The sequence below is a fragment of the Camelus bactrianus genome, chromosome 21 (genome assembly GCF_048773025.1).
Source record: "Camelus bactrianus isolate YW-2024 breed Bactrian camel chromosome 21, ASM4877302v1, whole genome shotgun sequence".
In the NCBI taxonomy this organism is placed as follows: domain Eukaryota; kingdom Metazoa; phylum Chordata; class Mammalia; order Artiodactyla; family Camelidae; genus Camelus; species Camelus bactrianus.
In genome coordinates, this window is record NC_133559.1 from 27,065,260 (window position 1) to 27,078,240 (window position 12,981).

At 48.4% G+C, this 12,981-nt stretch overlaps 1 protein-coding gene across 1 annotated transcript in view; it reads left to right on the forward strand.

The window, feature by feature from the left end:
• CACNA1E (calcium voltage-gated channel subunit alpha1 E) overlaps positions 1-12,981 on the forward strand; it is a 345,741-nt gene that overhangs the window by 201,080 nt on the left and 131,680 nt on the right. The window contains exon 8 of the mRNA XM_074349901.1: positions 8,307-8,410. Within this exon, the coding sequence (XP_074206002.1) occupies positions 8,307-8,410 (104 nt within the window). The remainder of the gene's footprint in view (positions 1-8,306; positions 8,411-12,981) is intronic.

The following is a 12,981-nucleotide window of genomic DNA, read 5'->3' on the forward strand; positions in this document are numbered from 1 at the left end:
GTCCCTGGGCTTCAAAGGCAGGGTCTTCGAAGACTCGTGCCTTCCCTCCTTCTCTGAGCTCTTTCTGGTGCCTGACTTTCTTGCAAGAGAGCCTCCAGTCTCACATCAGCCAGCTGCGAGGAAGAGGTGACAGGACCAGCAGAGGAAGCATCTTCCTTCATTTCCTCTGTAATAAGTCGCCTCCTTTGGCCAACCTGCATATAGTGGCATCAGAACAACACAGTGACCTTTTCCCAGAGCAAAGGAACATCCCGACCTGGAGGGCTCACCGTCGGGTCCGCTGTCTGACTTCCCAGTGGCCCCGGGAATGTGGGCCTTCTCAGCACCCTCCTGCCGCTGCGGGCCAGGAGGACCTTCTTTTTAGACTTTCCCCCCAGTACACAGTACTCTTTATTTTTTTTCTGACCATAAGACAAACAAAGTAAAAACCACTTAGATACTGCAGAAAAGTTGCAAAGTATAGGAAAGTATTAAAAGATTCTTGTAAAAAAATCACTAATTTCTACCCCTCCAGTTATCATCACTGTTAACATTTTTCAGTGTTTTGACTAAAAAAGGATTTTTCTCCGGAAATCCACAAATGACTCTGAACCATATAAAGAACCTATTCAATTTTATTTGGGGAAAATGTAAAATCTTGGATTATAGAAATTTCCAGACATACACACAAGTAGAGAGAATAGAATTTTGAGCCCCTTGGTAACCCAAACCCAAACCCAGCTTCCGCAGCTCCAAGACCCAGGAAGGCTCTGTTAGCTCCGTTTTGGGCTCTGGGGCCAGAGCTCAGAATGGGAGGTGACAGGATAAACCTCACATTACAATGAGGTTGGAATTAGGATTTAGCCGAAGAGATTTTAAGCCCAGCAGGGCCCTGAGCCGGGCGGGTTTGGAGGCTCTCCCGGAGCGCGGACAAGGTCAGGGCAGCCTTCCTGGTCAGATGCGGCACCGCTCACCCTCCCTCACTTTGACATTTACTCTTGAGTCGTCTTCCCAGGCGTGTGGATGGATTTTCACAGACACGCAATACCTGTCTGCCCAGCATGGGTGTGCTCGTTGCGCACGTCCAGGGCGAGGCCGTGCTTGCTGGTCCGTGATGCTGAGCACAGCTCCCCAGGGTGGTCTCAGCGGCGTCACACTGCTGCCTGTGGACGAGGGTGGGCGTGCTGGGTTTTTCTGGCTCTCCTCGTTGGCAGGCTGGTTCTGCTCTGCTGTTCTACTGGTCAGGGGAGGGGAGGAATAGGCGGTGAGATACCCAGTGGGGAGTCTCGTGGAGGGGCTTTTGCATACGGAGTAAGCATTGCAGCTTCCTCAGTGCCAGCCGCCGACGGTCCAGGCGCGTGGAGACAGGGGCTGCCGGCACTCAGGTCTGGGGGGCCCGGAAGGACCAGGATGCGTGGAGAGCCTTGATTACTTACCACGGGCCCCTGGCTAAGCCAGATGCTGCCTTTGCAGCTTGCTTGTGTGGGGAGACTTAGCATATTTATTAAATATGCTCCGGGATCTGAGACATCATGAAAGGCTTCGCCTCCAGGACTGGTGGGTTCAGCCTCCGTGCTGGGTGGCAGCAGGCGGCTGTGTCTCACTCGGGGCACTCTGTCCTCACTCTCTCCCCCTGCTCCCCCGCCCTTCTTTCTTGACTGGGGGCTGGGACGACAACTCTCCTGTTCTGGCTGCCAGACCCTAGTGTTGGCTTTATTGTGGTTCTCTCGTGGAAGATGGTAACACTATGGGTAGGATTGCTTTTAAGAGACTTGGGATCAAATGAGATATGGAGAATCAAGTGTTCTCAAGAGACTGATCCTCCTCACACCCAGCAAAGTTGACCCATTGTGGTTCCAGATTGTGACCCCATCACTTTGCTTGTCTAGGCCTCTGTTTCCTTTTCTACCCAATGATGGGTTGGATGGTGGGTTCTCATGATCTTCCAAGACTGTGGCTAGGATTCCTGGTGTGCAGGAAACCAGATTGCCTCGTCCACAGGCCTTTGGTTGCCCAGGGTTGTAGGGTATGCTGTACATGATGTCCTTTCCCTGAAATGTGGGCGTGGTCGAAGGGCAGTGGCTCTGCCCTTAGAAACACCGTCCATCCATGTGACTCACGGGTGGGGTGTTACCTGCTTTGTAAGACTGATCAAAACCCTGATGAGAAAGGGATTTAAGGCCTTAAGTCAGATTCCCTATTCCCTGACTCTGGGACAGAGTTCTTGTGGCAGTGATTTATTGACAGACTGCTTTCAGAAGAAACCCGCACAGATAGGAGGGAAGTAGGTCAGGAGACAACACTAGACAAAGACGTGGTTTCAGACATTTGGGCCTCAGCCTGATCTCCTGTGAACTGCAGCACAGAGCTTGTGCCACGCGGAGGCAAAGGGGCTGGGCCATCGATACCCCTGCAGCAGCCAGTTACCGGTTATAGGTCACTGCCCCCATGGGACAGGCATAAACTCCCAGAGGAGGAGGGTCCATCAGCCAGAGGCCAACTTCTGAGAGGGATTCAGGTGTCAACCATTAGCAGCAGCCAACACTCATAGCTGCTAGGGGATGGGTACACCTGCTGGTAAAGGAGACCTGTTGGAGGAGCACGGAAGCTGCCACATCCCAGCTGGTGAGAGCTGGGCCGGGCACTCTTCTGAACGTAAGTCCCTGAGCAGAGAGGGAATGTGGATGGCTCAGGATATGGAGGGAAATGCTCAGATGTGATTTCCCAATTAGGCCAATGTAAGTAATGGTTACAGAAGTCAGGATAATGTTACACTTGAGGAGAGGGAGACGGTGCCTAGGACAGGGCCTGGCGGAGGCCCTGGGGTTATCTGGATGCTGGCTGCACAGCTATGGACACTTCGGAAAAATTCACGGCCGCCCTTGTGACTCATGTGTGTTTCAGTGCAGCAGCCACACGGGCCGAGTGACACTGTTGCAAAGAGGCAGGAGTTTATTCTCAGAGACCATTCCCTGCCCTCATTTTTCTTTTCACGTGTCCTCTACCTCTTGGCACTTCTTCATCCCAACCTTTTCCTCCTTTTTCTTTCAACTCGATAACAAACCTTTTCTCTGCCTTTCTGATCTCCGCTGCCTCAGCCAATGTAGTTTCTTAGACGGTCATGTGATTCTTCTCCCCGAAATCTTCAGCAGATCCCTTCCTGACCTCCTGGGCCAGCGCCCTGTGTGGCCTGGTCACCACACTCACCTGGCTTTCAAGGCATGCAGGTTGTGTATGCTCGCTTGTTTCATGCGGTCTCGCCATCACACGGGCTCACCAGGGCCAGGACCTGAGACTGTCCGCTGCGTCATTTAACCCCAGTACCTAGGAGAGTGTCTGTTACATAGTACATGGTCCACCAATTTGCTGAACAAAATATGACATTTGGGCTCTGAGACGTGGCCTCCAAGTCCCAAGTCCTCTGGGATAGAAAGGAGCTGCCTACTTGGTACTGGAATGCAGCGGGGGCCCAGGGGAAGTAAGGCGGCCGGGCAGTGCCAGATGCGGGCGTGCTGCCCTCAGGGAAGGTGGTCAGCAGGTAAGTCCTCCTTGGCCTCTGTCCCTTTCCTTTACTCCTCTCTGAATGTCTCTCCCGGGGGTGGTCAGCAGAGGCCATGGACAGATCCTTTGCCGAGATGAATGGCCTGCCTCTTTGAGAGCCTCGGGCAGCTGCCCCAGCCTTCCCTTGACCTGAGCTCAGATGGGAATTCCAAAGCTCCCGTCTTGAGACAGAGCCTCTGGGCCAGCTTCTCTAGTGGAAGCCGTGTTTGCCCCCCAGGGTGTTTGGCAATTCTGGAGACACTGTTGGTTGTCACAGCATGGGGAGTGCTCTTGGCAACCAGTGGGTAGAAGTCCGGGGGCCCTGCAAGTGCCCCGCACAGGACAGCCCCCCAGCAAAGAGCTCCCTAAGATGCCGGTGGTGCGCTGGCTGGGGCGCCCTGCTGGGGGCCAGGCTGGAACTTACCTGGGAAGTAGGTGTGCCCCAGAGACCTTTTTCCCCCAAAGGACCCCAGAATCAGCATCCCCTTTTCTCTCAGTCCCAACTCACTGTGCCTCGCCACTCAGCTGCATGTAGTTTAGCCTCACTGGTCGGAGCTGCTCTGTGAAGGTGGGGACCTCCAAGAGGAGGCCCTCCAGCATGTTATCTGCAGAGTCCTGTGGAACCCTGGCAGAGACCTCCTTCCGGGATTGGGGGCCTGGCCCTGCCTTTACAGCCTCAGGCCAAGAGGACCACAGGGCCCCCTTCCTCTTGCCACCTTCACCGCCATCTTTCTGTCCAGTCCCACTCTTCCCACCCCTGCCTTCCACCGTCTCCCCATCCCTCTGAGATTAATGTGATAATTGCCACATGTGCCTGTTTACACAGGGAGTGGGTGTGCTCACCACCCCCGATCAGGCAGGTTCCCGAAGGAACACATCCCCACTGTGTCAGGCCTGGTACCGCTGAGCACTCCCTGTGCAGGTGGGCCACCACCCCCGGCTGCTTTCTCTGTCTGTCATCACCCCCGTCGTGCACACGTGTGCGTGTGTGTCACTTGGGGAATCAGCAGGTGAGTGAGACGGAGGGCAGCCAGCCTGCCAGTCTAGGGGCTCGACTGAGTCGGTGGGAGGAGAATCAGCGTCTTGAATAAGAGGACACTGCCCCCAAGAAAAGCGCTCTTCTGCACTGCCAGCCCCAGAGCACGTGTTCCGTGAATGGCGTGGAAGGAGGCGGCTGCCACTCCTGGTGCAGCCTTCTTTGCAGCGTGGGGCCTGGTGTACACTTCCGCGGCTCCACAGTAGTGTTCTGGGCAGGGAAGCTTCCACTGTGGGACTCTCCTTGGGCCAGAATCCAGTGGAACATGTTTGGAAAGCTGTGGGGCTCCTTCCCCAGGATCTTGCTCAGGGCACTTAGCACGGCCGTCCCCTGTCCCTGAAGGAAGAGTCCCTAGGGCGCACCAGGTGTGATGATGCCTGCATGCAAACTGCTTGGGAGAGTCACAGAAGCCGGGGCTGCGGTGGAGAGAGAAGGAAGCGGAGAGATTCCCCGTCTCACACAGCCTGCCTTCCCCTCTTCCTCCTCCCGCTGTGTCCCAGATACGCATGCCCACCTTGAGAGGGAACTCTGGGGCGGAACTGGCAGCTTTCTGTTTGGCACCCCTGACCCCCAGCTCATGGTGTCAGGGGACTTCCTGCCTTCAGAGTTGTCAGTTACTTTCTTCTTTTCTTGTCTCAGAAGACGCCTCAGTAATTGTCTCTCCTACACTGGACAATCTAAAGGTTTTGGTAATGATGAATCAGGAGGAGACTGAAGCTCTCATGAGCGTCAGAAAGAACCTTGCCATTTTGAAGGAGGGAAGTGTGACGTCCTCGGCGTGCCCCTTTCCTGCTCAGGGTTGTCCCCTTGTCCTGGTGGACTGTGGGTCATTGATCCACTGGCAGGCACGAGAGGTGGGGGTGTAAGGTGCACCTGGAGAGGGAGGGCGAGGAAGAGCTGAGAAGAAACCTGCAGGAGAGGAGGAAGGTGTCGAGATGGTGCAGCAAGTCTATTAAAAGGTTTGTGAATAATCTCGGGAGCTGTCAGACCGCTTTCTCCAGAAGAACCTTTTAAGCTGTCAGTCATCGTTAATGACCCCCTGGGGCCCAGCACCGCTGACGCTGGGTCCTCCCAGGCGGTCTCTTCTCCTCCTCTTCTGTTTCTCTTGTCTTTCCCATCCAACAGGCCCCACTGCCATAGTGGATGATTTTTTTTTGTAAAGCGATTCAGACAAAGCTTGGAGGGTAGTATCAGAACGAATTGGAGGGGGCGTATTTTGAACATGAGCATCATCTTACTCAGATTGTGGTCATCTGCTGGCTGAGTGAACATCTATGTGTTCCAAACTCTCTGTCAGGTGCCAGACACACAAAATGAGCAGACAGGGAAGGTTCTTGCCTTAATGGAGGTTAAAGTGAAACCAAAACCTTCTCCCAATACACTGAGTAAAAAGACACTCTTCTTCACCAGTATTTTAGAGAAGAATTAGGAAGCACATTCCAGACTCTGGGCCTGTGTCCTCCGATCCCTGTATATCCTGATGTGTTCATAGATTTCCATTGAAACAGAGGGTTTTGTAATCAAGGAAGTGTATGGAATGATGGACTAAAAGTTAGTAATGTTGCTTTTGGTGGGTCTTCTCACAGGCTAAGGGGAAAATATAATCTGCTGTATTTCCCAAGCTTCTTTGGTTCCAGAAGCTCATTTTCTACAGAATACATTAACATCTTAAGAGATCTCTAGCAATGGGAATGCAAGAACACAATTTGGAAAATGTTCTTCACTCTACAGCATCTCTGGCAAATAGTCACCCAAACGAACCTGCTCTGGCCATTCTCAAAATATAGCATCACTCCTGGGACAAAAGACACCTTAAAAGTCACAATTTTATCATCATCACTGCTGACACCAATTAATGTTTGTCAGCAACTGAGCCCTGATCTGGGTGCTGGGAGCAGACTCCGTTCTTGCTGCCAAAGAATGATGAGGGTGGGGTGAGGACTGTTTAAGTCACAGAGTAAATGAAACATGTTGATCTGGAGAACCATCAGAGCTAGGCAGTCTTTACAAAATGTCGTGTTTATAATCATGAATTATACAAGGATCATTCATTCTGTTCATATCTCATTCATTCATTCATATCTCAGAAGAAATATCTCCCCATGTTCATTAAAACCCCCTGTGGCCCTTGGCATCTAGTTCTTCTGCATCTTCCTACTGATGATCAGGAGCAGTTTTCCCTGAGGTCTGGCCCGCAGCTTCCCTGCTTGCATGTGACTGACCACACCTGGTTGTACCAAAGAACTAGAAATTAGACATTGAAATTGGTAGGTCTCCACTTTTGTTCATTCAGTTCGGAAGGTGTTTGTTTTTAACTTTTATTCTGCTTCATTTGCCTTCATACCCCTCTGAACAGTGCAGGGGCAAGACAGAAAGACGCAAGGTTGGTGAACGAGGTTGTCTCAGAGGCTCTTTTGAATGGAAAAATCTACTGTACAGTGACAGCTGCCACGGTCAGTGGTAGGCTGTCGTCTGCGGACCGACATGTTTGAAGGGGAAGCAGAAAGACAATGAGATAATTTGGGAGAGAAACAAGACAGAACGCCATAGAAGTCCACGGGAAGCAGGAAGACAGTGAATCAAAATATGTTTGGGAAGTTTAGTAGCGGGAGGGAGAAAAAGGTACATCACAGGGACAAGGAATACTTTGCCACAGAAGTCCCGAGTTCAGATCTTAATTCTGCTAATTTAGCGGGCAGATTTTAGGCATGGCATTTGATTTTGATGGCCTTGTTTCTCTAGTAGATTGGGCATAAAATATCTTTCCAAAAACTGCTGAATTTCAAACAGATACTAAAGTTTGTTTGTGACGGGGTTGGGGTGGAACGGGGGTGGATTTCAAAGCCCTATGTATGTCAGATGGAATTGAAGCAGACTAACTAGGAAGACCTGTGGTTGGTATCATGGGGAGAGAGGGTGAAGGCAGAGCTTAGCTGAAAGTCTCAAGTGTTAGAGAGGACTTCTCAAAATGCTCCAAAACTGTTTCAAGGTCCTCACGAGACATCCTGCCAAGAGTTGCTTTTCTGGGGCTACGGCATGTAGTGGAATCCCCCCTGAACCCCCTACCATTCAGGGACCTCACATCTCACTTGTGTAAGAATCCACAATGTGCACTTCTGTGCAGTTTTCGGTTTACTGGGTGTCAGCATCAGAGAGCGGAGAGCGAGAGGTCACTCTTCCAGTCTCCATCTCTGCCTCGTTTTGCCGGAGCCTTCCTGGGGCCAGCCCTAGTCTAGCTCTGCACTGTCGGACCACGATGGAAGGCAGAAAGCCAGAGCCTAGGGTCAAGAACTGAGCAGGATGTGGGTAACACTGATTTCTCCCAAGCAACCTGTCAAAGCCTTGGCCAGTGTCCATGGAATAAAATGATGGGCGTGGCCTGCCTCCGTCTTCTGAGAATTTGTCCACTTTAGAGTGCAAAGGCTTCGAACCCACATCACCAAACATGATAACACCAGTGACTGTTTAGAAGAGGATTTGACCTTTCTGGGTTCAGTGATCCATTGAGTGAGGGCTTTAGGTTGTTCCAACTCAGAATGGTAGGTGGGGCTGACAGTGTCCTTCACAGTGTCCACAGGGGGATGTGAGTTCACCCTCCAGTGACGCCGAATTGGGAGTGAAGCGAGGCCGTGTTTCACTGTGTTGCCCTGTGCTGGTTGCATTGCCCTCTGTGTGAAGCTGCGGGAATGGAAGCCTTTTCCTGGCAGAGGGTCTGGATGGAGTATTAAGGAACCGTTTTTCTTTCTTTCAGACCAATGATGCCTTAGGAGCCACCTGGAACTGGCTGTACTTCATTCCCCTCATCATCATTGGATCCTTCTTTGTTCTCAACCTCGTCCTGGGAGTGCTTTCCGGGTAAGCCAGAGCATTCTCTCTTCTCTCCTTTCTGACTATAAACTAATGCCCCTGACCCCTGGCAGATCCATCCACATGCCCTTCATTTTCTGAGCAGCCCCTCTGTGCCAAATACTGCTCTCGATGCTGGGAATGCAATCAGGAACCGTCGTTTTAATCATCTTTATTATTCTTAGGAATTAAAAAATCTTTTGATTGGTACAACATTGAACACGGTATCTAGTGAGTGTCCATTTATCCATCCAGCCTTTCATTTCATCACTCCACAGTCAGAGACCTTCTGTGTCATACATGGTGCTGGTTGTTGGGCATATAAAGTTGAATAAGATACAGGCTTTACCCTCAAAAGATTCTTAATTTGTCATGTATTGGACATCACATTCCATACCTGTGGCTTGAATTCGTGCCCATCAGTTAACAAGCGTGCAGTGTCCAATGCCATGTGAGCACCGCAAGGAGCACACAAAATACAAGCCATGGTTTCTGCCCTTAAGAAACGTATGTTTTGTTGAGAAGACAACACAGACACTTGAAGCAGGGAACGGGAGTTCTTTGACTGACTGACTGATACAGGATACAATCACTTGTTTGGGGGAAGGCGCGGATCTATGTAGCCTGAAATGATCAGGGGTGGTTTCATGAAGGGTTGGGATTTTGCGTGGGATGCAAGATACGTAATAGGATAAAACAGAACCTATGGGAGTGGCTGTTCCAGGAAGGGGGCACCACACCAGAAGCAAACGTGAAGAAATGGGACTTGTGGAGAGGGAGGAGATTTTAATGCGACCTAATTTAACCTGCATGGAAGTTTCACTTTGGGAATTAAAGGGATAAACTAGGAGGGCTAAACCAGCGTCTTAGAGGGTCTTCCATTTTTCTAAGCAAAACTGAACATCGTTTCTTGTCTGAATGGCATCAGCTCTTGAAGTGGAAATTTATAAGGTGGTGCTTCTGTTTAAAACGTTGCAGACCGAACCAAGTTGGTCACCTCTTATAACTCCACTAACAGAGGAGATAAATTTTGAGAAGGACACAGTGACAGAGAGAACACGGGAGGAAATGAAAACAGATGAGAGATGTCAACAACATTTTTGAAGCCAGTAAATGGTAACTGATGTAGTGGCACGGACACTGAGGTTCCATTGCCTACAGCGAGGAATGCCAATGAGAAAGCAAAGTGAGAGCCTTAGAAAGGCCCAGGAAAGGAGGTGTCTGGTATGGCCGAGAGCTGGGATTTGGGGGGTGCTACCACGAGAGGAGTTTTCAAAAGTGCTTGTAACGAATGCTTGCAGGTGTTCTCCCCTGAGACTGCCCATAGGTGTCTGCCCCACCCATCCCCTAGTCCAGCCAAAGTCAGAAGGCTTACTGTCCGCAGAGGCTGAATTGGAGACGCTTGAATGGTAACATCATGTGCCTCTGAGGGTGGGGGTGATATTTTGTAATGAGAATGGGGGTGTTAAATGAAAGTCCACGAACTGAAGGCATCCTCCCAGCCCACTCCTCCTGCTTGGCCCTCAGCAGTGCAGCAGTGTGGCAGGGGCTCCCAGCATCCATCTGTGGGTACACTGTCCACCTGGAGAGAGAAGACCTATGCCCCCTGATATTTGAGGGGGACCAGAGTAACAATTCCCACCCGTCGCCTTCAGTGAGGCCCACTATGGTGGTTCCCTGTGGCCCCCCCAACAAGTTACTGTGAACTGGGTGGCTTAAAAGTGTGAGAGAAATTGTCTCAGAGTTCTGGAGGCTACCGGTCCAAAATCTGGCAGGGCCAAGCTCCCTCCAAGGGCTCTAGGGGAGAATTGATTTCCTTCCTCTTCCAGCCTCTGGTGGCTCCAGGCATTCCTTGGCTGGTGGCTGTGTCACTCCAGACTCTGCCTCTGTGGCCACATTGCCTCCTCCTCTTCTTTCTAGAACCTCCCTCTGCCTTTCTCTTATGAGGACACTTGTCATTGGGTTTATGATCACCTGGGTAATCCAGGATGACCTTTTCATCTCAAGATCCTGAACTTCATTACATTTGCAAAGATCCTTTTTCCAAATAAGGTAACAGTCACAGGTTCCAGGAACTAGGATGTGGACGTGTCTTTGGGGGAGGGGGCACCAGTACACTCACCTTCTACAAGCCCCAACCATTCGCACAGGAGTTTCTCATAAGCCTTTGGTGCCTTGCTCTTAAATATGAACACACATCTAGGGGTCTTCAGCATTCAAACAAAATGTCCAGCACAAAAGACAAAATCAAAATAATAAATAGAGAAAAGCAACTTGGAGGAATATGAATAATGCAGGGAGCCGAAGATAATGTCTTAAAAATATAATTTATGTCAGCAGAGATAGATGAGCAGTTATTTTATCCACAAAATAACAGATTGCTATTTAAAAAAAAAAGAGAACATTTAGTAGCTAAGAAGAGCTCTTGGAAATTAATGTAAAGTAATTAATGTAAAATTTACATTAATGTAAAGTGAATTAATGTAAAAAGTGTAATAAAAAGATAATAAAGCTGGTTGGAATAAAAAGTTGATGGAATCACCTAGAACATAGAACAAAAACAAGAAAATCAGGATTGGTTCAGCATTCAACTAATAAGAATTCCATAAAGAAAACAGAGGACTAGAGAGGAAGAAATCAACGAAGAAAAATTACCCAGATGTTCCCAGAACCTATTAATGCACATTGCCAGTATGGAAGATGTGTTGAGATGTGGGCAAGGATGTTCTTTCCAGCATAATTTTTATAGTAGGGATGTGCACACCTACAACAGTAGTTAGGTGTCTGTTGGATGCATACATGCCATGCCATACTGTGCAGTGCTCAGGAGAACAAAGACCACGTACACATTAAAAACTGAAAACAAGAAGGAAACAATATGATATAATACCATCTACAGAAATTAAAAATTAAAAATACATGTACATAGAATACGCAGTTTGTAAAAATTCATTCAAATAAAAGGTGTCCGCTGAGTATATTGTAATGGTTCTTGGTGTGTCAAGGAGATCAGAGGTGGGTGTGGAAGGAAAAGGGAACAAATGAATTAATAATGAAAATGCCCACTAAATACTCCACACAGCTAATAAGAAGAGACCACACCTTGAAAAGACATTCACCCCAATGTTCATAGCAGCACTATTTACAATAGCCAAGACATGGAAACAGCCTAAATATCCATCAATAGATGACTGGATAAAGGAGTTGTAGTATATTTATACAATGCAATACTACTCAGCTATAAAAAGAATAAAATAATGCCATTTGCAGCAACGTGGATGGACTTGGAGATCATCATAGTAAATGATATAAGCCAGAAAGAAGGAAAAATACCATATGATATCACTGACATGTGGAATTTTTAAAAAAGGCACAAATGAACTTATTTACAAAACAGAGACATACAGACATAGATAGCAGACATACAAATGTATGGTTGCCAGGGGAAAGGGGATGGGGAGGGCTAAATTAGGAGTTCAGGATTTGCAGATACTAACTACTCTATATAAAATAGATAAAGAACAAGGTCCTGCTGTATAACACAAAGAACTATATTCAGTACCTTGTAATGGCCTATAATGAAAAAGAATATGAAAAGGGAACACACACACACGAATCACTATGCTGTACACCAGAAATTAGCATGACATTGTAAGTCAGCTATATTTCAATTAAAAAAATAAGAGACCACACCAAGTTAAATCATCATGAAATGTCACAGCATCTGAGTAAAATAATATTCTGAAAGCTTCTGGTGATTAGGAAGGAGATGAGTTGTATCTATAAAGAATCAGGAATTAGGATGGCTTTGGACTTCTCAATGACACTGAAAGGCAGAAACCAATAGAGAGGTTCTTAATACTTTCTGGAGGGAAAAAAATCATTTCCAACCCAGAATGCCATACCTAGCCAGAACAGCAATTACTTGCAAGGACGGCAATATTTTTAAGACCCTCCTTCTGAAGACGTTACCAGAGAAGGCAAGTCACTGAAAATAAGGAATTCACTGAGGAAAGAGAAGGGCCCGAGACTCATGGCCACAGGGGACTCAGTGGAGAGAAGGAAAGGAGGCTTCCAGGATGACAATGGTAACTGTCCGACGGCCTCGGGAGTAGCAAGTCCAGGTTTCAGCAGAATGACGGAGGGCTCTAAAAATGGTATCTTTAAGAAAAAATGAAACGAATATATTTCCCAATGTGTATTATTGTATTTAGAAGAGTTTAATGGGTTTCTTCAAAATTACATGTATGAATACATAAATGTTTGTATGCCTTTGCACACACACACTGATGTAGGCAATTAATTCACAAAAGACGAAAGTGTTACCATTGAAGGAATAGAAGCACAGTGAGGCCTCTTTGCCGCTCAGCTGTCAACCAACCAGACTTACCCTGTTAACGCTGGATTTTGAGACAGCCCCTCTGGCGCTGTAATTGCCTTGAGAGGATGGGGAAGGATAAATACGAGAGAGAAAAAGAAATGGCAAAGGCTAAAATCTTAGGTCCCATGGTAGGGAAGTCTTTCAGCCATATCTCAAACTGAAAGGTAAAGAAATAGCAGGTGTATAAGTGTAATGTTTA